A 20,087-nucleotide genomic window follows, 5' to 3' on the forward strand; every position below is an offset into this window, starting at 1 on the left:
CGCCAGTGCAGGTCCCTGGGCCCCTCTGGGCGCAGCTGTCCCTGCCTGGCCGCCTCCATCTCGTCCCTCAGCCATAGGTTTGCTCAAGCCGCTGGGGTTTGGGGCACCTGCAGCCGGTGGGGAAGCCCTCCCATCAGCCCCAAGCCCACCTGGCCTCACCACGGCAGCTGCTTATGGGGCAGCAGGGCCTGGGGGTCAAGAACACGGCCTTGGAGCCCCAGCACTTGAGTTCAGGTCCCACCTGTGCCTCTTCCTGGCAGTGTGACCTTGGAACTTTAGGTCACCTCTCTGAGCCTCTGGCCCTCATCTGGAAAGTGCAGAGTCACCTGAGCTTTCTGGATGTTTGTGAGACTCGAGGGAAGGGAGCTTGTGCACCTGAAGTCCTAGGGCAGCGCTGCACCTGTTCAGTGGGTGCAGACCTCCTGGGCCCGAATCGGAGGATGCTGCCCTGGGGGGTCGGAGGCAGCCATGGCAGCCCTGGAGGCCTGCCTGGAATGGGGCAGTGGGCAGGGAGAGGCAGGGGTGAGGGGAAAAGGGGACCCAGAGGGCAGGCAGCTGGGTGGCCGGGCAAGGTTTTGGTCTCCCGGGAAGCACTGGGCTGCTTGGAGCAGGAACCCTGCTCTGTGCTGTGCATGCTGGGGCCTTACACAGGCTTCCACCCACATGAGCCCTGCAGAGGCCATACAGGGGTGGCCACTGGTCCCCTTTGCTCAGTGAGGACTGGGGGAGACAGGGTGAAGGCCTCGCCCACACTCACCCCACTCAGACAGCTGTGTTTGGGGCTCCACCCAGGCCTCAGAGCTCCCTCCCACACATTCTCTGGCTCCGGAGGGCTGAGAGAGGGGCACGGGGATCCCCCCTTGTCCTCAGGCAGAGGCCCCGCAGGGCTCAGGCCAAGGCTGCTGGGAGGTCCCTGCCTGCCAGCCGGAGCCCAGCCCGCGTCGGGGCCCAGTCGGGGCCCGTGGAGGTTCTGCCGTGTTGGGGGAGGGGCAGGTCCTGCCTAGCAGAGGTGGCTGGTCACCTCTGCTGGGCCGGGGCGAGAGCGTCCTGGGGGAGGGTGGGCTCTCAACGCCGCCCCCCCCCCCCGCCCCGCTGTGTGTCCCCCGGGCTGTGCAGGAGAAAGAGCTGGTGCACCTGCTGGCCCAGTGCTGTGCCGTGCAGCTCGGCGCCTCGGTGAGGAGCCAGGCCGTCCAGGAGCTGCTGCCCAGCTGTGTCCCCCCGAAGCTGTACAGGACCAAGCCCCCAGAGAAGTGGGCCAGCCTGGTCACCGCCGCCCTCGCCGAGGTCAGCTCCCCAGAGCCTGTGCACTCGGGCTGTGCAGCTCTTTACGGGGGCCCTGGGGGCCCTAGGGTGTGTAGAGCGGATGGAGACCCCATGACGAGTCCCCACTCATGGGGGGTTGGGAGACTAACTTGCCACTCAGCAGAGCCCTGTCTCTTCAGGTTTAAAGAGTCTCGCTCAGGTCCACTCCCTCTGACAGGCCCGTTCCGTCTTCCCTCCTCCTTCCACGGCGGCATCCTGCCATAGGTCAGGGCAGCTCAGCCCTGCACTGGTCTCCACTGCAGTGTCGGGCTGGGCCCTGGCCTTCCGGCGCGGGAGGGCATCCCCAGCTGCTGACCGCGAGCGCGCCCTTGCCTCGGCACCAGTCCCACCCTGTGAGGCCCCATCCTGGCCCCAAGCCTTACGGTGTCCCCTTGCTGGGCCCTGTGTGCCCGGGGCTGGCTCTGGACAGCAGGGAGGGCTGCCCCCCTTCTACCCCTGCTTGGTCAGCCCGCACCAAGTGAAGGCAGGTCCCGGAGGCTCACAGCCTCGTCCCCAAGACTCTACCTGCACCTCCCAACACCCACTCATGTTCTCGGGATCACCCGCACCAGCGGAGGTTTCTGCTGCTCCTAAACTTCCACCCCAAGAAGGGACAAAGACAGGCTGTCTGATTCAGTCCCCCTGTCTGTCTTCCCCTCCCCACAGGGCTGTCCCAAACCCGGCCCTCTGTCAGAGCCTCCTTCCTCATAGGGTGCTTTGCTCTGCAGCGTGGCCTGAGGGTGCAAAGGCATCTCTGAGGACCTGGCTGGCTGGTGCAGCTGCTGCAGGAGAGCTGTGCACAGGGGGTTACTGAGGATGCAAGCCTTTGTTTAATGCCTCCCTTGCATTAACTTGCACTGGGGGCCAAGAAAGAACACGACAGGCAGTGGGAAATACGAAGGCAGCATGGCGCTTGTTTGTAAGGGGTTGAGAGCCCAGTGGCAGGGGGATAAGCCCCGGGGGAGTGGCAGCAGGGGCCATCCAAGTGCGGAGAAGGGCAGGGAGGATGACCAAGAAACACACTTTCCATTCTGGCAACACAGGAGGAGGTGCTCAAAGTGGGTCCGTAGACAAGGGTCCTGTACGCCTGCGGCAGGGGATGCAGCTTGCTCTTTCCTGCTCTTCGGGTGTCACAGCGCACAGCCCTTAGGAAAGGCTCTAAGAAGTCCTGCAGGACAGAAGCCTGATTGTCTTACCCAATGTTCCCCACACAAGCTTGACCACATATGTTCTGTTCCACAAGGCAGTGGCTAGCATCCCTTGGGGACAATCCTTGAACGGGAATTTGGGGAAGCAAACCCTGTTGGTTGTTCCTGTTGTTTCCCAGCCTGAGTGGATGTGTTTACAGGGGAGAGACCATGGACGTTTTAGGGCTAGTACGAGACGGAGGGGAACAAGAGATGCACACAACCCCAGATGAACATGAGTGAGAAGTGGCTTCGTAATTTGGGCAGGGGGAGTTGGGGTGAGAGTAAAGAATTAGGAAATTCACACCACACTTTTTCCAAAGTGGACATAGTTTCACTGATTTTTTTCCATTACACACTTAAAACCTGGGCATTACCAAATAAACCAGAAAATACAGACAAATACAAAAACAACAGGGAAATCACCAATAATGTCACATCAAAGAGCTCATCCCTCTTAAGCTTGTGACGTGTGTCCTTCTAGACTGCCTTATTCACATGTATACAATGGAGACATGCATATGATTGGAGTGAGAGAAACACGCCTTTTTTTGGGGGGGGGGCTGTGTTGGGTCTTCACTGCTGCACATGGGCTTTCTGTAGTTACGGCGAGCGGGGGCTACTCTTCCTTGCAGTGCGCAGGCTTCTCATTGCGGTGGCTTCTCTTGTTGTGGAGCACGGGCTCTAGGCACGCGGGCTTCAGTAGCTGTGGCACACGGGCTTAGTAGTTGTGGCTCACGGGCTCTAGAGCGCAGGCTCAGTAGTTGCTGCACACGGGCTTAGCTGCTCCGTGGCATGTGGGATCTTCCTGGACCAGGGCTCGAACCCGTGTCCCCTGCATTGACAGGCGGATTCTTAACCACTGCACCACTAGGGAAGCCCAAAACATACCTTTTAAAAAATTAAAAATAGGATTATCATTAGATAACTTTAAGACATGCTTCTTTACTTCACTTAATAGCTTGCGGCCCTACTTCTGTGTCACTAAATACCGAGCTCTCTGTTTTTAAGGGCTGCATATACTGCATTCATGAGTTATAATTCACTTTACTGATTCCTACTGATGAATGGTAAGGTCATGCCCCATTTTTCACTGTTAAAACAGCAAGGTGAACCTCTTTGTAGATACAACTTTTCTGTGTTTGCCAGTTATTTCATCAGGATCAATTTCTAGAAAAGGGATTTCAGAGTGTGCGACTGTTCTAAAAATCCTTGACACCCGTTGCATACTGCCAAGTCTCAGGTAGGATGTATCAACATCCCCCAATCCGGTATCTGAATGTTACCCAACCACCTTTTAAAGTAGGAACGAGAGAAATAACATTTTATTCAACAGATTAACAAGAAAGCTCAGTTGGGTGTTACAGCCAGCGATGAGCACAGAGCAGTGAGATGGGGAGAGGAAAGGGTGAAGGTGGGGAAAAGCCGAGGACCCTGAAAGAGGCCTCCCAAATGTGCAGACGAAGAGCTCCGCAGAAGAGAGGCAGAGAGGGGCACCAGCAACACACAGACACACACACACCATGGTTGGCCTTGGGCACGGGGCAACATGCAGCCCCTTGAGGCCAGTGTTGGCGAGAGCCCGCCTGAGCCCGCAGACGGGGGCCCGCAGACACCTGCACGTGACCCTCACAGGCTTCCAGGCTGAGGCAGGAGCCTGGCCCTACAGCCTCTGGAGCTCTGATGCTGAGGAGGGGAAAGCCTTCCTTCCTTCTCAAAACCGCCGGTGAGGGGTCCTCCGCAGCCCACCAGAGCCTCCCACCCAGCCCTCGCCCGGCACTGGCCTGGCTTTAGGCAGAGGCTTCACAGAATCATCCAGCAAATGAGTACCCTGGGCGCTGGGTGAGTAGTTAGGCGGGGGATGATGAGTGATGGAGGTGACACGTCACCATGTCCTCCGAGCAGGCACCCTACACCCAGAAGCAGGCCACGCCACTGGCCGTGCAAGAGCAGGTGGTGAACACTGCCTGCCTGAAGTGGCCGCTGCTCTTCTCCCGACTATTTGAAGTCACCACACTCTCAGGTAACGGTGTCTGACCGGGCACGAGGGTGCAGCTGGGCCCACACCTCGGGCCAGCCCAGGCTTCACACTTCTGTCTCCTTCCGCCAGGCCCCCGACTGCCCAAGACTCAGCTGATCTTGGCTGTTAACTGGAAGGGGCTGTACTTCCTGGACCAGAAGGAGAAGAGGCTCCTAGAACTCTCTTTCCTGGAGGTCATAAGCCTGATCACCAACAGGTGGGTGCCCTGAGGGAAGAGGCCCCAAATCTCTCTCTCCCCACAACCTCAGCCCTTGGGGGGCTCCAGAGAGACAGGGAGAGGAGGCGGGACATCGTCCCTGGGAGCCCGGCTGGCTCATACCACATCACACGTGTGGTGTGATGGCTGCTGGATCGGGACCCACCTTCCGCTGTCCCAGGGCCAGCACTGTGTCTGCACATCACGCGTTGCCTTCTCAGGCTTCCTTTAGAACCCAGCCCCCCTGGAAAGGGGCACATGAGCTTGCAGCCTCCAGGCTGTACGTTCACCTACAGGCTCCTTCCCTTCTCATGGAGGGGAAGCACTCACTCGGAGGTGCCAGCCGTCTGGGAGAGGGAGCGAGGGACAGGGCTGCGTGTGCAGGGCACAGAGCAGCAGGAGGGCGGCCTTGCACGCCTGGTGGGACCTCGGACGCCCTGTCCCTGTGCTCTCCACAGCTCTCACCTTCTGAGAAGGCCTCCATGCCCTTCGGGAAGGCCTGCTTGTGCCCTGCCAGAGCCCCTGTTTGGTTAAAGCACAGCCCGGTGTGGCATGGCCACTGTGGTCAATACCAGTGTGTGCAGGGCGCAGGCTGGCCACCACTTACTGAGGCTGACCGTGCTGGGTGCTCTCTGCTATGCCAGTAAGTCCCCCCAGCACCCCCAGTCTGCAGATAAATAAACGGAAGCACATAGAGGCTGGGTAGCTCGCCCAAGCTCACCCAGGCTGGCGCTCCATCTCAGCGCCACCATTCTTTTTGTTGGCCCCGTGGTGGCCCTCCACGCTGGCCACCAACCTTGCCTGCCCGGAGCTGACCCCACAGACTGGGGCTCAATACCACCACTGCGTTTGGAGCCCATGGGAGCCTAAGCTCTGGCTCACCTGCCCACACACACAGCGGGGCCTGGGACCGGGGCAGACTTGCTCTCAGCCCCTGGCCCTGCCATGGCTCTGGACTCGCTGCTCGGTTTCTTCATCTGTAACTCAGGCGGGTCACCCCTCCCAGGCTGTCGAGTGGCTGACCCAGGGGGAGGGTGGAGTAGACCTCTGGTCACATTGCCCCCTTTCCCCCTCAGGGAGGCCCAGGGTGGGCAGAGGCTGGTGCTCGTCACGCTGCACGAAGAGGAGTTCGAGTTCAGGTCCCCCAGCAGCGTGGCCATCGCCGAGCTGGTGGCCATGTTTCTGCAGGGCTTGAAGGAGAGGTCCGTGTTCGCCATGGCCCTGCAGGACAGGAAGGCCACAGGTACCCAGCCAGGTGGGGAGGGGACCGGTGAAGGTGGGTGGCTGGCTCGTGCCAGGTCCCGGTGGTGACGTGGCAGGCGGGGCACAAGGACTCGAGCAGAGAGAGGGAGAGAGGCCACCAAGCCCTCAGGGGGCAGCGGTAGGCAAGGCCTTCCCATGTGCAAGATGAGGAGACTCCAGGAGGGGTCTCAAACCCTCCAAAGTGAAGTGCGCTCGCTGAAGGCTGTCCTCGTGCCGGAAGCATGGGAAGGGCCAGCGCCCTCACCTGCAGAGAACAGCTGGGCCACCCGCCCGTGCCTTGCATACCGTCCCCACAGCTGCCCTGTTGTCCCATTTTACAGGCAAGGACTGGAGGCTCAGAGAAGGGACACAACTTGTCCAGGGCCACACAGCTCAGGAGGGGGGTTGGGGGCGGGGTGAGCCCGGGCAGTCGAGTCCTCGGCCACGGTTTCCCTGAGCACGTCTGGAAATCAGGCTTCAGGAGGGAGGTAGCAGGGGAGGGCTGTGCACAGGGTCTTAAGTGCAGTAAGAAACGTCAGCAGAAGATTTGCCCCTGGAGCCCATTCCATCCTCACAACAGCCCCAGGAGGGAGGGATGACTTTCTTCATTTTACAGCTGAGGAAACAGGCTCAGAGAGGTCACCCAGCTCCCGGGCAGGCTTGGTGACTGCCAGCTGGTATTCTGTTCCCTTGGTCCACCTGCCTCCCGGCTTGCCAGCCATCTCCTTTTCAGGCGTCTGAGCAGGTCTCCCCAGCTCCTGCCACCCCAGGCTCTGTGCCTGTCCAGGCCCCCTGAGGGCCAGAGCTCTGGGAATCCCACCACCAGCTCACTGTCAGGGTGGCCTTGGGCCCACTGCTCTGCATCTCCGTTTCCCCACCGGTCAAAGGAGATGGCCCACAGGATGCCAGCCCAGCCTGTGGCCTCCACTGAGCGCTTGGGAAACGGCATCTTCTCTGCCCCGTGTGTGTGTCCGTGTGACCTGGATTTGTAGAGGATGCCACCCTCCTGCCCTTCAAGAAGGGGGACTTGCTGATCCTGACAGAGAAGCAGGGGCTGCTGACCTCTGAGAACTGGTCCCTGGCCCAGAATGACAGGACCAAGAAGACGGGGCTGGTGCCCATGGCCTGCGTCTACACCATCCCAACGGTCACCAAGCCCTCGGCAGAGCTGCTGGTAACTCATATGCTCCCCTGCCCTCGGCTGGGTACCCGTGGGCACCTGGGGAAGTGGCCGAGATGCCCGGCCTGGGGTCCTAGCTCAGGGGCCGGGGACCCACCTCATGGATCCTGGGCAATCACGTCAGCTCTGCCGGCCCCATCGTCCTTCTGGGCTGATGGAGAGGCAGGAAGTGCTCGTGCAGTGAGTGCCTGGTGCAGCGCTCGGCATTTAGTAGGTGCTCAATCAGTGGACATTCCTTCCACCCCTCCCACCAGGGAGTGTCCTGGGGATGCATCCGTCCTTGTCTCAGCCTCATTTAAACCCTGACCCGGGGGGCCACCCCACCCAGCGCCCAAGACCAGCCCCCCAGGGAGACAGGACAGACAGGCCTTCCAGCGTGCATGTATTGAGTGCCAACTGCGTGCCCCGCGCCTGCAGTACAGGATTGAACACAGTAGTGTCTCCGCCCTCAAGGAGCACTGGGACGAATGACGACTTGATGGCAAGTGAAGGAAATGCCACCAAGGAGGAGTACCTGTTATGGGAGCAAATCCTAGGGCGGGGGCTTGCCCTGTCTGGGAAGGCATCCCTGAGGGACTGGCACTTGTGCTGAGGCTGGAAGGAGTGGACCTGAGAGCCCGCCTAAGGGAAGGGAAACAGGCTCAGAGACACTGAGTCACTGATCCTGGGTCACACAGCAGGTGACACAAGAAGGGTAGACCCAGGCTTATCCAGCCCCGTGGTCTGGCCCCCGCCGAGTCTCTGAGGCAACTAGGCTAGGAGGAGCTAGTGGGCAGGGGCTCCTGGACACCCACAGACCCGTGCCCTCACAGAGCTTGCTGGCCATGCCACCAGAGAAGCGGAAGCTGGCAGCCCAGGAGGGGCGGCCCGCAGAGCCGGCCCCCGAGGAGCAGCCTGAGGAGAAGCTGCACACCTTGGAGGAATTCTCCTATGAGTTTTTTAGGTGACTGCCCTGCCCACCCCCAGAACCCACCCCAAGCAGCCTTGCTCTCCGCTCCCCGGAGGCTGGAGGCCATGAAAGCAGGTGCACTGCCCGCCTGGCCTCGCTGGGCAGGGAGGGGACCCTCTGACCCTCCCCCCACCACCCCGTTTCTGAGCTGAGAGCTGTGGGCACAGAGGGCATCCCCGTGGGGACCTGCACTGGAGCCCGGGGCTCTCTTGCCACTTTGTGCGTGTGGCTCATGGTGGGGAGGGGACAGAGAGGGGCACGGGCAGAGGAGGTGTGAGGAGGGCCCTCACCCCCGCCTCGATCCCTGACAGGGTCCCAGAGAAGGAGACGGTCAGCAGAGCCGTGCTGCCCCTGGCCCGGCCCCGGGGCCGCCTGTGGGCCCACTCAGCCGAGCCGCTGCGGCAGCCTCTGCTCCGGCGCGTCCACGCCGACGCCGAGCTGCGGGATGTCGCCTGTCGGATCTTCATCGATATCCTTTCCCGGCCAGCCTGCCCCAGCTCCGCAGCCCGCCCGCCAGGGGGCCGGATCTCCCAGGGCACAGCGCTGCCCCGGGGTCCGCGCGGGCCTGGGCTCGGGGGTCAGCGGTGACAGGCAGCCCCGCCGGCGCGTTCTCCTTGACGGCTGCACCCGTCCTCAGGTACATGGGCGACTACCCCTCTCGGAAGGCCTGGACCTCCCTGGAGCTCACCGACCAGATCTTCTCGGCGGCCCTGCAGCAGGCAGCCCTGCAGGATGAGGTTTACTGCCAGATCCTGAAGCAGCTGACACACAACACCAGCAGGTCTGCGGGCACCAGGGAGGGGCAGAGGGCACCGCACGCGCGGGTTGCCATGCCCAGGGCCCCCTCAGGCCTCGCCCCAGCCCCCGAGGCTGTGTCCACTGTTCAGAGGGGGAGGCGGCCCCTCATAAGGGCGACCCTCGCAGTAACGGTGGGAAGGTTGGGACCTGGTGTGGCCCTGACTTCCTGGGCTGGCCAGAGCCGGGGGTGGGGGTGGGGGGAGGCAGACCTGCCCTGGGCCCCGCCTCTCCGCCCTCTCCTTTGTCTCCTGGGCAGGCCCTAGCCTCTCTAGACCTCAGTGCCCTGCTCCACAAAATGGGCACGATAGCATCCCCTCCCCTTCTCGTGGGCAGGGAAGCCTTGGTGGCGTTGGCAGCAGGACAGCGGCTGCCTTGCCCAGGGCCTCAGGCAGGCCTCAGCTCATAGCGTAAATCCTACAAAGCCCCATCTCCCCGAGGGGCCTGGCTGGCCCGGGCTTCCGGGAGGGGCCCCTCCTGGGCTGACCAGCAGTTCCATCTGCAGGCACAGCGAGGAGCGGGGCTGGCAGCTGCTGTGGCTCTGCACCGGCCTCTTCCCGCCTGGCAAGGCGCTGCTGCCCCACGCCCAGAAATTCATAGACACGCGGAGAAGGAAGGTGCTGGCCCCCGACTGCAGCCGCCGCATCCAGAGGGTCCTGAGGTGAGCCTGACGGCTCCTAGGCCCCCGGGAATGTCGGCTTGGGGATGCCAGGGGGCCCCGCAGCTCCTCCAGGAGCTCATGGTCCAGTGGGGACACCCGCCTGTGGAGCCAGACTCGGCTTCCTTTCTAGAAGCTGGTGTCAGTTTGTGGAGGCGGGACCAGGTCCCAGCAGCCGGGGAGGAAGATGGAGAGTGAGGCCCCAGAGGGTTGCAGGGCGGCCAGGCTGGTCAGTGGAGGTTTCTGGCCATGAGCTCCTCCTGCCCCTGTGGCTGCCTGTCCAGGGCAGAGAAGGAACTACCCTGAGGCCAGAGGATGACCTTGATGTCCCCAGCCACCTGTGTGTCCCCCTAGCTCAGCCCACAGTAGTTGAGCTCAGACCCATCCCTGCCAGCCCGTCCTGCAGTTCCTCCCTGGCTCTGCCTACCCTCCAGCCCTGGCTTGGTCTCCTGTGTCTGTGCAAGAGGGTGGGGTGACCTGGTGAGCAGACGTGACAGTGAGTGGCAGCCTGGGTCGCAGTGGGGAAGGTGGGTGTCCCCATCCCCAACCCCCTGCCCAGCTGTGTGGGAATGAGAACACAACTCACCCTGCCTACTGGTGCCGGGCCCAGGACCCCTGGCCAGCCTGGGTCCCCTGCCCATGTGTGTCCTCAGAACCTCGGGGCACCTGGGAGTGAGGCCAGGCTGGCCACTGCTGCCTCCTCTAGGCCATGTGCCCAGCACCGCAGGCAGGGCAGCCCCCCAGAACGCCGGTGGTCTCGGGGTTGGCTTTTGTTTTGTACCTGGCACAGAGCTTAGCTTAGAGGCTGGGCCCAAGTGAGGGTGTCGGGTGGCATGTGCAGCGCGTGCACTGTCTGCTCCAGGACGGGGCCCCGGAAGCAGCCCCCGCACCAGGTGGAGGTGGAGGCCGTGGAGCAGAACGTCTCCCGCATGTGCCACAAGATCTGCTTGCCCAACAACACGAGCGAGGTGAGGCCCTGTGCCCCCCGGGGACCCGCAGCTGGAGCAAGGTCCCTCCCCACAGGGGTCACCCGAGGAGAGCCAGGAGACACCGCCCAACACGGCTGTTTCCAATATAGAGTGGATGGTCTCCCCTTCAGCGCTCTCCTAGCCTTGCCCCGTCTCCCCCGAAACTACCGCTTCGCCCCACCCCAGTCCCCATGAGCATGAACTGAGTGCTGGGCGCCCTCAGGTGCTCCGGGCCACACAGGGGAGGGATGGGCCCCGGGGAGGCTGGAGTGCAGTCGGGAGTCTGGACGTCCCAAAGGTGTGGGGGGCATTCCAGGCTGGGCACAAGGGAGAAGAGGCCACAGGGCTGGGGGCCCCTCAGGCTTCCGACCCGGCCCCGGGACATGGTGAGCAAGGGCCGCCATGGGGTGCCTGCGGACAGAGCCCAGTCGGCCTCTGGGGACGGCGGAGGGGACAGGTGGGAGTCGGGAGACCCTCGGCCAAGGGGCAGCAGTGGAGCGAGGGGGCCCTCACAGCCCTCCCCAAGCGGACTGTGGCCTTGACAAAGTTCCCACAGTCTGGCGGCAGGCTCTCAGAGCAAGTTCAAAAGGCTGGGACTCTTGGGACCCCAAGACAGCGAGCCCTGTGACCAAACAGCGCATACATCCGGCCAGGTTTCCAGAAGGGGAGTCTTGCCCTTCTCAGGACAGGGCAGGCGCAACCCCAACCCCAGTCAGCAGGCTGTTGAGGGTCACCCCAGGCCGAGCCGCGTCCTGAGACATTCCCCTGCCCCCTCTCTGCCCAGATGGTGGAGGTGGGCACCAACACCCGGGTGCGGGAGGTGTGCGACAGCATCGCCGCCCGGCTACAGCTCGCCTCCTGGGAGGGCTGCAGCCTCTTCATCAAGATCTCGGACAAGGTGTGCGGCCCAGCAGGCCAGGGGCCAGGAGGGAGGGAGGGAGGGCGGGCAGGCGGAGGTCTCCCACGTGCGCTGGGCCAGGCCCCCCGCGGCACACAGGGTGAAGGGACGTAGGCAGGAGGGGTCGGAGCCCCAGTGCGGCACCTAGCCTCCCAGGCCAGAGATGGATCCCTGGATGCCGCACACCTGCATGCCTCCCTGTGCCCTCCTCTCCACCCGCCCCAGGTCATCAGCCAGAAGGAGGGAGACTTTTTCTTTGACTCCTTGAGGCAGGTGGCCGACTGGGTGAAGAAGAACAAGCCCCAGAAGGAAGGTGAGGGGAGGGGTCTGTGGGGCAGGCTGGGGCCAGGAAGGAGGGGAGGGGCCGGGAAGTAGGGGTGGGGCAGGGAAGGAGGGGAGCGGCGGGGCCGACAAAGAGGGGAGGGGCGGGGAAGGAGGGGAGGGGCCGGGAAGGAGTGGGGCGGAGGAAGGGAGGGGCGGGGAAGGAGGTGTGGGGCAGGCAAGGAGGGGAAGGGCGGGGAAGGAGGGGAGGGGCCGGCAAGGAGGGGTGGGGACGGGAAGGAGGAGTGGGGCGGGGAAGGAAGGGAGGGGCGGGGAAGGAGGGGAGGGGCGGGGAAGGAGGGGCGGGGCCGTGAAGGAGGGGAGGGGCCGGGAAGGGGAGGGGCCTGTAAGGGGAGGGGCCGGGGGCCGGGAGGCCGGGAAGGAGAGGTGGGGCGGGGAAGGGGCGTTGCAGGGATGTGAGGCGGGGGAGGGCTTGTCTGCCTCCTGGGCCAGGGTCAGGGGCCTCCCCGGGCCACTCCTGCATGGCTGTGCCCATTCATTTATTCATTTATTCTCATTCCCCTTCATGTTCCCTGGGTCATGGGTAGGCCAGGCCTGGGGCCAGGCGGTCAGGCCCTGCCCCTGGAGCTCTCCCAACTCCGGCAGGGTCCGGGCATGCGGCAGGCCTAGAACACATGGCGGGACTGTGAGGTGATGGAGGGTGCATGGGGGCAGAGAGGGCGGAACGGGGCCTGACCCCACGGGGAGATCCGCGAATGCTGCTGGAAGAGGGGGCTTCCACACTTATCTTGGGGGATGAGGAAGAGCTGGGGCACAGGGAGGAAGAGACATGGAGGCTGTCCAGCTGGGGAGGCCGCAGTAACAAACACAGCGGCGATGCGAGGGGCCAAGGGCAGGGTGCGGGGGTGGGTGGGCAGCGCCCCGGGCCTGCTGGGCCAGGGACAGGCTTGGTGCTCACTGCCGCCTCTATCCAGGGGCCGCTGTGACGCTCTCCTACCAGGTGTACTTCATGCGGAAACTGTGGCTCAGCGTGGCCCCAGGGAGAGATGTGAAGGCAGACACCATACTCCATTACCATCAGGTACCCGGGCCGCCCCTCCTGGTGGGCGTTGGGGCCACCCTCGCTCCAGCCCACACCTGCCCTGAGAGTGGAGCACGGCCGCCTCGCCCCCGGGCACCCAGCTCCTGCCCAGGGCCTCTCGGTGGGAGGGTTCTGGAGCCAGGAGCAGAAGGACAGCGGCGTCTGGAGACAGCGGCCACACCGTCACCTGCAGCATGCCTGCCTGCTGGGGCGGGGAGGCGCGCAGAGGGTCCTGCAGCCCGTGGAGCACTGGCCCTTGCCCTCCACGGCGAGACGGCAGGGAGCCCTGCCTCCATTCAGTGGCCTTCCCTCTGCTGGACACCTTACCCTGATGACCTTAGCTTTTTGCGGGCTCGGTTTCCTGGATGGGGGCGGGCTACCACATGAGCATGAAGCCAGGCGTGGCTGCAGCCTGAAGTCCAGCTTGTCCTTCACCCAGGAGCTGCCCAAGTACCTGCGTGGGTTCCACAAGTGCTCACAGGAGGATGCCGTCCACCTGGCAGGCCTCATCTACAAGGCCCAGTTTGGCGATGACCGGTCCCAGCTAGCTAGCATGCCCAAGGTCCTGAGGGAACTCGTGCCTGAGAACCTCACACGTCTGATGTCCTCAGAGGAATGGAAGAAGGTCTTTGGCAGGGGCTGGGAAGGGGCCCCTCGGCTGCTGCCCCCACAGGGACCCCGCCCAGGTGCCACCGTGGGGGGTGGCCTGGGTCCGCTGTAGCACCTTCCCCGCGCTGTCCACGGCCTCAGGCAGCAGCTGCCGCTCTGGGCCAGGACCTCGGGGCCTTGTGTGGCAGCCCAGTCGGGCAGTGGCCTCCACTCAGGCCCTCACTGGCCCTTGCTTCCCCCAGCGCATCCTCCTGGCCTGTGACAAGCGCAGGGACATGACAGTGGAAGAGGCCAAGGTGGCCTTCCTGAAGTGGATCTGCCGGTGGCCCACCTTTGGGTCTGCCTTCTTCGAGGTGAAGGTAGGCCGCGCCCCAAGCCCGGCCATCCTGGCCACGCAGGCCCCACCCGGCTCTGGCCCCAGCAGCCTGAGCTTCTCCCCAAAACACGCCACGGGCAGGGCCAGCGGCCGGGCCTGGGGGAGCAAGTGTGCACGTGTGTGCGTGCGTGCGTCTCGGGGAGGGGCCGCCTGGCCTCCCAGGCTGGGCTGTGATCACTGTGACCCCCCTCCCTCCCCAGCAAACCTCGGAGCCCTCCTACCCGGACATCATCCTCATCGCCATCAACCGGCACGGGGTTCTGCTCATCCACCCCAAGACCAAGGTAGTGGCAAGACCCCGGGGACTGCGCCAGGGTCCTTGGGCCCCTGCGCAGCTGGGGCTGCCCTCCTGGCCTCCCACACATGGCCCCATGGGCTCTGGAGGACCCCGGGCTGCAGCTCAGACTCAGGGCCCCTGGGCCGTCTGGGCTTTGATTGGCTTCTACCCACCGCCCATTGTGCCCCCAGGACCTGCTCACCACCTACCCCTTCACCAAGATTGCCAGCTGGAGCAGTGGCAGTACTTACTTCCACATGGTGCTGGGGAGCCTGGGCCGGGGCAGCCGCCTGCTGTGTGAGACCTCTCTGGTGAGCCCGAGGCCCGGGAGCCTTCTCCCAGCCCAGACACGAGGGACCCAGAGGCTCCGGACACTGGGTTTCCCCGACCCTGACCCAACCCCCTGGCCACCAGGCGAGTTGCTCCCTGGGAGGACGTGGCCCCCATGCCTGGGGTGGGCAGGCCAGGCTGGGCCGGCAGAGGAAGGAGGTGCAGCTCAGGAAGGGCTGGGCGTGTCACCCAGGGGGGCAACAAGGCCTGGCAGGGGGGCCTGTGGTCCCAGGGAGGGAAGGGGACTCGGGGCCCAGCCGCAGGAGCCCTGTTTCTCTCTTCACACCCTGCCCGGTGTGTCACTGAGGCAGAGGTTGGGCCCCGCAAGCTCTGGCCCAAGCCCCGCTTAGCTGTACCCCTCAGACTCCGACCCCACCCTTCCCCCGCCCCGTCCAGGGTTACAAGATGGACGACCTGCTGACCTCGTACGTGCAGCAGCTGCTGAGCACCGTGAACAAGCAGCGGGACCCCCGGACCTCAGTCCCGGCCAGTCCCTAGCGGTGGGGGCCTCTTGCCCATTCAGCCACCCTCCGCAATCGGGGGCTCCTGGTGGCACTTCCCGAGGACCCTTCTCTGGGCCCAAGGCCTGCCCTCTGGTGGCAGCCTTTCAAGTCACCCTCTCCCCAGAACCCCCAGCACCACCACCCTATGGCACCCCAGGGCCCCCCCCCCCAACCCGGGTGCTGACTCTGAGGGCCGAAGGGCAGGGCTGGGACTGGCAGGCCTCCAGGCCGACGGACGGATGGCGGGGAGGACTCCCCCCAGGAATGTTCAATAAAAGTTCCGCAGAACAGTGGGGAGTGTGTCAGCGAGAGACGAGGGTCGGGTTGGGGCTCGGGTGGGCAGCAGGTCCAGCAAAGGGTTCCTTCCAGAGAAAGCAAAAAGCACTGCGGCCCGTCCAGGCCCAGCAGAGGACAGCTTCGTCCTCATGGTGTGACTTCCTTCGTGTCTCCCTCCTCCCTTTCCTTCCACCCCCACCACTTCCCTTCCTCCGCCTCAGACTGCAGAGATGCTTTCTACAGGCCCCTCTGCACACCTTTCCTCCTTCCCCTGCCCGGCACCGGACACGGGCTGCCACCAGGAGGGTCTGCTGGAGGTGGCTGCTGGCTTCGCTGCCCCGAGGGCGGAGCTGCATGCGGGGCCTCGGAGCCTGGGCTGGGCACCCACAGCCCCCGCCAGCCCTTGCGGAGCCTGTCCCCCAACTCCACCCACCGGGCCAGCCTTCAAGGACTGAGGGTCTCTGTCGGCAGCCTGGCCCTGGGATGCCTGTCCGGTCTGGCGTCTGTCTCCCTAACCCTGCGGCAGCATATCCACCGCAATGTCACAAACCACGCAAGCGCTGGGGTCGTGTAGAAAAGCCTTCATTCGTTGTGCAAGTGTGAGTCCCAACACCAAGGTCCCATGCTGTCCTCCCCGGAGGGCAGGAATGAGCCGCCCACCAGAGCCCACCACCTCCTAGCCCCAGGCTGCACCGGGGAGTCAGCGGGTGCCCTGGCGGTGGGGCGAGCGGGGGCCCTCCCACTGCTGCGTGGGCTGAAGAAGCAGGACTCGCCGGCCTGGCCTGGGCACGAGGCTCCTGCTTGGCTGAGCGCGTGCGTAGTCGGGGGACTGCAGGGTGGTTCCCCGGGGGCGCCCACCCACATGGCCCTGGGGTCCGGGCGGCCGCCTGGCCGTGGGCTACACCTGTGCCACGGGGGGCGGAGGCTGGCCAAGCTGCCACAGAATGTGAGCCACGAGGCCTCCTGCGGGGATGGGACAGGTCAGGACAGGCCGGCCCAGGTGACCCTGGCCCTACTTGCTTCTGTCCCTGGAAGACCTCAGGCTGAAGCTGTGGACGAGGATGTGTCACAGGCTTGCCACGCCCAGGCCCCTGCCCCGTGGCCTCTGGCCTCGTGGAAGGAGGGAGGGGAGGGACGGGACGCCTTGGCAGGGGGATGCTGAGCGGAGAGACGGGCAGGGAGAAGCCACAGGTTCGGGCAGCGGGGGCGGGCAGCGAAGCCGGGGGGAGCAGGAGGACGACGGCGGGCGGCAGGCGGCGGGCGGGCCTCTCAGGCGGGTTGGAGGCCTGCGGACTTGGGCTGCGCCCTGCGGGCTGCCAGCTCCGACAGCTTCTTCAGCCGCTTCTTCAGCTCCAGCGGGAACTTCTCATAGCACCTCTTACACACGGGCTTCATGTCGAACTCCACAAACTTGTTCCTGCAGAGGAGGGGCAGCGGCCAGGAGAGCCGGGGTCTCCTCGGACCCCTGGCCCAGAGCCCACCACCTCCCCTACCCCAGCCTGTCCCCGCGCCAGCCGGCCAGGTCCGGGGGGCACCTTCTGGCCGGACGCCATGGGAGACGAGGAGACGGGCCTCCAGGCCTCCCTTTCTGCCTAGAGATTTCTCTGGAATGCTGGAACTCCAGAACCTTCCCTCTTGTCCTCAGACGCCAGGCTGCACCTCACCTCACCTCACTGCTCCAGCTGTCCTTCCCCCTCTCAGCCTCCTAGGTGAGGTCTGGCTCCTTTGGCTCTGAGCGTGTTTCCTGCTCCCTGAGCCAGAGTGTCCTTCCCTCCCCAGAGGCCGGCGCCCTTCCGAGCGCGGAGGCTAGTGTGACTCTTCCTCCCACCGTGCCCTGCGGGGTCCCTGGACCTGCCTTCTCGGGGCTGGGGCTGCCCCTGCTCCCACTGCACCCCCAGGGCCTGATAACAGTGAGCATTCAGGGAGGGTCCGACGAAGGGAAGAGCCCATGGCAAGCCGACTCCAACGTGAGCCCCTGATGGGCTCCAGGGGGAAGGAGGGGGACACCCTGCAGGTCTCTGCCCTCCTCGGCCCCCGACCCCTGGGAGCCAGCACGACTTACTTCAGGGTGAGCCGGCTGTTGCAGGTAGAACAGGAGAAGCAGTGCACACACCAGGCCTTGTTGAGGGCCGACACCACTGTGAGGGTCAGATGGGGGCTTAGCGGCCCCCCCAGGCCAGCCAGAGGCCCAGCTGTGCACACGGAGGGCCAGCTGGGCACGCAGCTGCAGGACCCACAGCCCAGAGAGCGTGGGGGAACGGGGCCTGGGGCGGGAAGGGGGCACAGGGACAGGGGCCTTACCATCGCCCTCGATCACGTGGCTGCAGGTATAGCAGACGTCCCCAAAGAGCTGTAGACAGAGCAGGTGTTAAACATGCTGCAGGCATTCGTGCCCCAAGCTCAGAGCCAGGAGTGTGGTCCCCACCCACCCCCCAAAGGGCAGCTCTCATCAGCCACCTGGGCCTCCTGCCAGGGCACAGCCTCAGGCCTGAGGGTCTATCAGAACTACCCCCTGGGAAAGACAGCATGTGGAGGCATTGCTCCCCCTAAGACCCCTTTGCTCCCGCCCGTGTCCTGAGAAGTGTGGGCAAGGCAGTAACCCTGTCCTCTGTGCCAGAAAGGCTGGGCAGCTTTGCCAAGCCTGGCAGGGGGGAGGAGATGGTAGTATATGTCACCCCAGGAGCCCAGGACTTAACACTGCCATCTCATTCAGTGCCCGGGGCAGGCCTGGGCCACAAGGCACGTTTCTCAAATGGGGACCCTGAGGCCCAGAGGGCTGCCCCGGTCCCGAGACCCTGAGCTCACAGGCCTGGCCTCAGCACCCACGGCGGGGCCCCGGGGGCCGCCCCGTGTCCTCTCCTGCCACGGACACAGCCGCCTTCCCAGCCCGCGCCCTGCTGGCTCCCCACAGCTCCCGCCTCCCCTGTCCCGGGCCCTACCTGGTTGTAGTGGGTCTCACAGTAGGCCAGGCCCTTCTTCTCATAGTGCCGGTGCCCCAGGAATGGCTTCTCACACTTGGCGCAGACAAAGTGCTGGGGTGGCGGGGGGGTGCAGGGAGGGCAGCGTCAGGCCTGGAGCGACCTCCCAGCACACAGCCAGGAAGCGGAGGCTGGCGGGTAGGGGGCCTCGCTGGGCTGACACCTCCACGGACTGCTCATGGTCAGCAGACCCCACTCCTTCCCTGATGCCTGGTGGCGCTGCATCCTCCCCGGGCCCACGGGGCACCCTCGGCCCCCGTGTCGGGGCCGGCGAGGTGCCCGGGCCGTGGTGGGTTGCACCGTCTGCTTCTGGTGCACACCTCTACAGGCCCAGAGTCACCGGGCACACCTTCCGCCCATGGAGGCCGTGGCGTGTGAGGATTCACCCTCCCCCGGGGGGCTGGGGGCCGTGCCAGGACCCTCGCCAAGAGGCCACCCAGGGCAGAGACTGTGGGACACAGAGCTGACCCAGTCACAGGCTTGCACGCCTCCCTGCCAGGTGGTGTCCCTAAGGCCATCAGAGCCCCCAGCGCAGGGGTGAGTGTTCCCGGACAGCCAGTCAGACACACCTGAGCACCTCGCCTGCAGGTGGGCCAGACACGCAGCCACTTCCACCAACCGCAATCCCACAGGGCACCCCGGACCAGTGTCCCCAAGGTGTTCTCATGATTTTGGAATCCTCTGGAAGGCCAGGATGGGGAGGGAGGGAGGGGGTGTGCCTGCCCAGCCATGGCCTGTGGGCTCAAGTCTGCTGGGTCCCGTGGACAGACCTGTCCCAGACCAGGGGTGAGGAGGGATAGCACCTACGAGGAAGGTCCCCGCTGGGAGCCGGCCACATGGCCTGGGGGCTGGAGGGCGTGTGGAGGGGCTTCGGGGCCAGGCTGGCTGGGGACGGGAGCCAGGGCGCCCACCTGCTGTCCGGGCTGGCCTCGCTCACCTCCACGTGCCACTGCTTGCCCAGCGCGTTGACCACACGGCCCTCGATGGGCCGGCGGCAGGCCCCACAGATGGGGACACCCATCTTGTCATGGCAGGGCAGGCAGTAGAGCTCGCCCTTCAGCTCGCGGGCCTCTGCAGTCAGCTCCTTCCTGGAAGACAGCGTGAAGACCCCAGGTGACCACCCTGCCCTTCCGTGGCCTGTCGTGCTGGGAGGGTCACCCCAGCCCCTCCAGCGCCAGGGAAGTAGCTTCCTGAGACACACCGCCACCTCCACCCCCCACCAGCTCGGTCCCAGCAGAGCACCCGCCCGGGGCAGGCATGGCTTTCATCTCTGCTCTCTTTGGAGACTTCCTGTGCCCCAGACGGGCCCCAGGGCACAGGATTCCCCGCCCGGCCCTTGCAGAAGGCGGCACAGATCTGTTCCCCGGGCCCCCGCCCTCCAGACCAGACTGGGCGTCTGGGACCAGCACGAGGGCATGGCTCCATGGCCTCTCCTTCCTCCCTCATCCGCTCCACCTCACGCTCATCCTCTGCACCTGGGATTCCCTCCTCTCGGCTTCACCGGCGGCGGGGGTGGGGGGCAGCCCTCCCTCACCCATGAGTCCTCCTGTCAGCCTCGCCTGAGAGGCGTTTCCTGCAGCAGTGACCTTCTGGACCCATTCTACCTGCCCCTGCACCCCACTCTCCGGACGCCCCTCTCTGCCCCCGTGGTGTTCCCCTCCCGCCCCATCACTGCCCCCGGGCGGCCGGCCCACCTCCACCCGGCTCTCCCCCTTCCCGGCCAGCCGGGCCCGGCTGTGCACCTACCCGCAGTGGGTGCAGCTGAAGTGGTCTGGGTGGTAGGCATCATTCTTGAACATGAGGGGCTGCTCGTCGATGACCAGGTGGCAGCGCTGACAGATGTACTTGCCCAGGCCCTTGGCCTTCTCACGGTTGTGGCAGGGTCGGCACAGGTGCCTGTGAGAAGTGAGGTGGGGGTCAGGGGCAGAGCCACTCTTCCTGCCCGGGCAGCCTGGGCCA

The 20,087-nt window shown here is 64.8% G+C and overlaps 2 protein-coding genes across 6 annotated transcripts in view; one reads left to right on the forward strand and one right to left on the reverse strand.

Moving 5' to 3' along the window:
- The window catches only part of MYO7B (myosin VIIB), a 98,838-nt gene extending 83,671 nt beyond the window's left edge, over positions 1 to 15,167 (forward strand). The window contains exons 31-48 of one of the 2 annotated variants that reach the window (XM_032636484.1): positions 1,117 to 1,284; positions 4,395 to 4,512; positions 4,600 to 4,726; positions 5,803 to 5,981; positions 6,961 to 7,142; positions 7,961 to 8,091; positions 8,409 to 8,566; positions 8,725 to 8,878; positions 9,398 to 9,553; positions 10,413 to 10,518; positions 11,303 to 11,416; positions 11,642 to 11,729; positions 12,673 to 12,779; positions 13,219 to 13,404; positions 13,631 to 13,747; positions 13,965 to 14,048; positions 14,233 to 14,352; positions 14,768 to 15,167. In XM_032636484.1, coding sequence (XP_032492375.1) covers positions 1,117 to 1,284; positions 4,395 to 4,512; positions 4,600 to 4,726; positions 5,803 to 5,981; positions 6,961 to 7,142; positions 7,961 to 8,091; positions 8,409 to 8,566; positions 8,725 to 8,878; positions 9,398 to 9,553; positions 10,413 to 10,518; positions 11,303 to 11,416; positions 11,642 to 11,729; positions 12,673 to 12,779; positions 13,219 to 13,404; positions 13,631 to 13,747; positions 13,965 to 14,048; positions 14,233 to 14,352; positions 14,768 to 14,869 — 2,397 coding nt within the window. In that variant the 3' untranslated portion in view covers positions 14,870 to 15,167. The remainder of the gene's footprint in view (positions 1 to 1,116; positions 1,285 to 4,394; positions 4,513 to 4,599; positions 4,727 to 5,802; positions 5,982 to 6,960; positions 7,143 to 7,960; positions 8,092 to 8,408; positions 8,567 to 8,724; positions 8,879 to 9,397; positions 9,554 to 10,412; positions 10,519 to 11,302; positions 11,417 to 11,641; positions 11,730 to 12,672; positions 12,780 to 13,218; positions 13,405 to 13,630; positions 13,748 to 13,964; positions 14,049 to 14,232; positions 14,353 to 14,767) is intronic. The other variant, XM_032636485.1, reaches the window with a different exon arrangement.
- A 549-nt stretch (positions 15,168 to 15,716) lies between these two features.
- Positions 15,717 to 20,087, reverse strand: part of LIMS2 (LIM zinc finger domain containing 2) — a 35,725-nt gene continuing 31,354 nt past the window's right edge. For 2 of the 4 annotated variants that reach the window (XM_032636491.1, XM_032636490.1), the window contains exons 5-10: positions 19,875 to 20,024; positions 19,066 to 19,216; positions 18,090 to 18,182; positions 17,452 to 17,500; positions 17,213 to 17,288; positions 15,717 to 16,567 (exon numbers count right to left, since the gene is read on the reverse strand). In XM_032636491.1, coding sequence (XP_032492382.1) covers positions 16,420 to 16,567; positions 17,213 to 17,288; positions 17,452 to 17,500; positions 18,090 to 18,182; positions 19,066 to 19,216; positions 19,875 to 20,024 — 667 coding nt within the window. In that variant the 3' untranslated portion in view covers positions 15,717 to 16,419. Of the gene's footprint in view, positions 17,501 to 18,089; positions 18,183 to 19,065; positions 19,217 to 19,874; positions 20,025 to 20,087 lie in introns of all 4 variants that reach the window. The other 2 variants (XM_032636489.1, XM_032636488.1) reach the window with 1 other exon arrangement.

The sequence above is a fragment of the Phocoena sinus genome, chromosome 7 (genome assembly GCF_008692025.1).
Source record: "Phocoena sinus isolate mPhoSin1 chromosome 7, mPhoSin1.pri, whole genome shotgun sequence".
Taxonomy (NCBI): Eukaryota; Metazoa; Chordata; class Mammalia; order Artiodactyla; family Phocoenidae; genus Phocoena; species Phocoena sinus.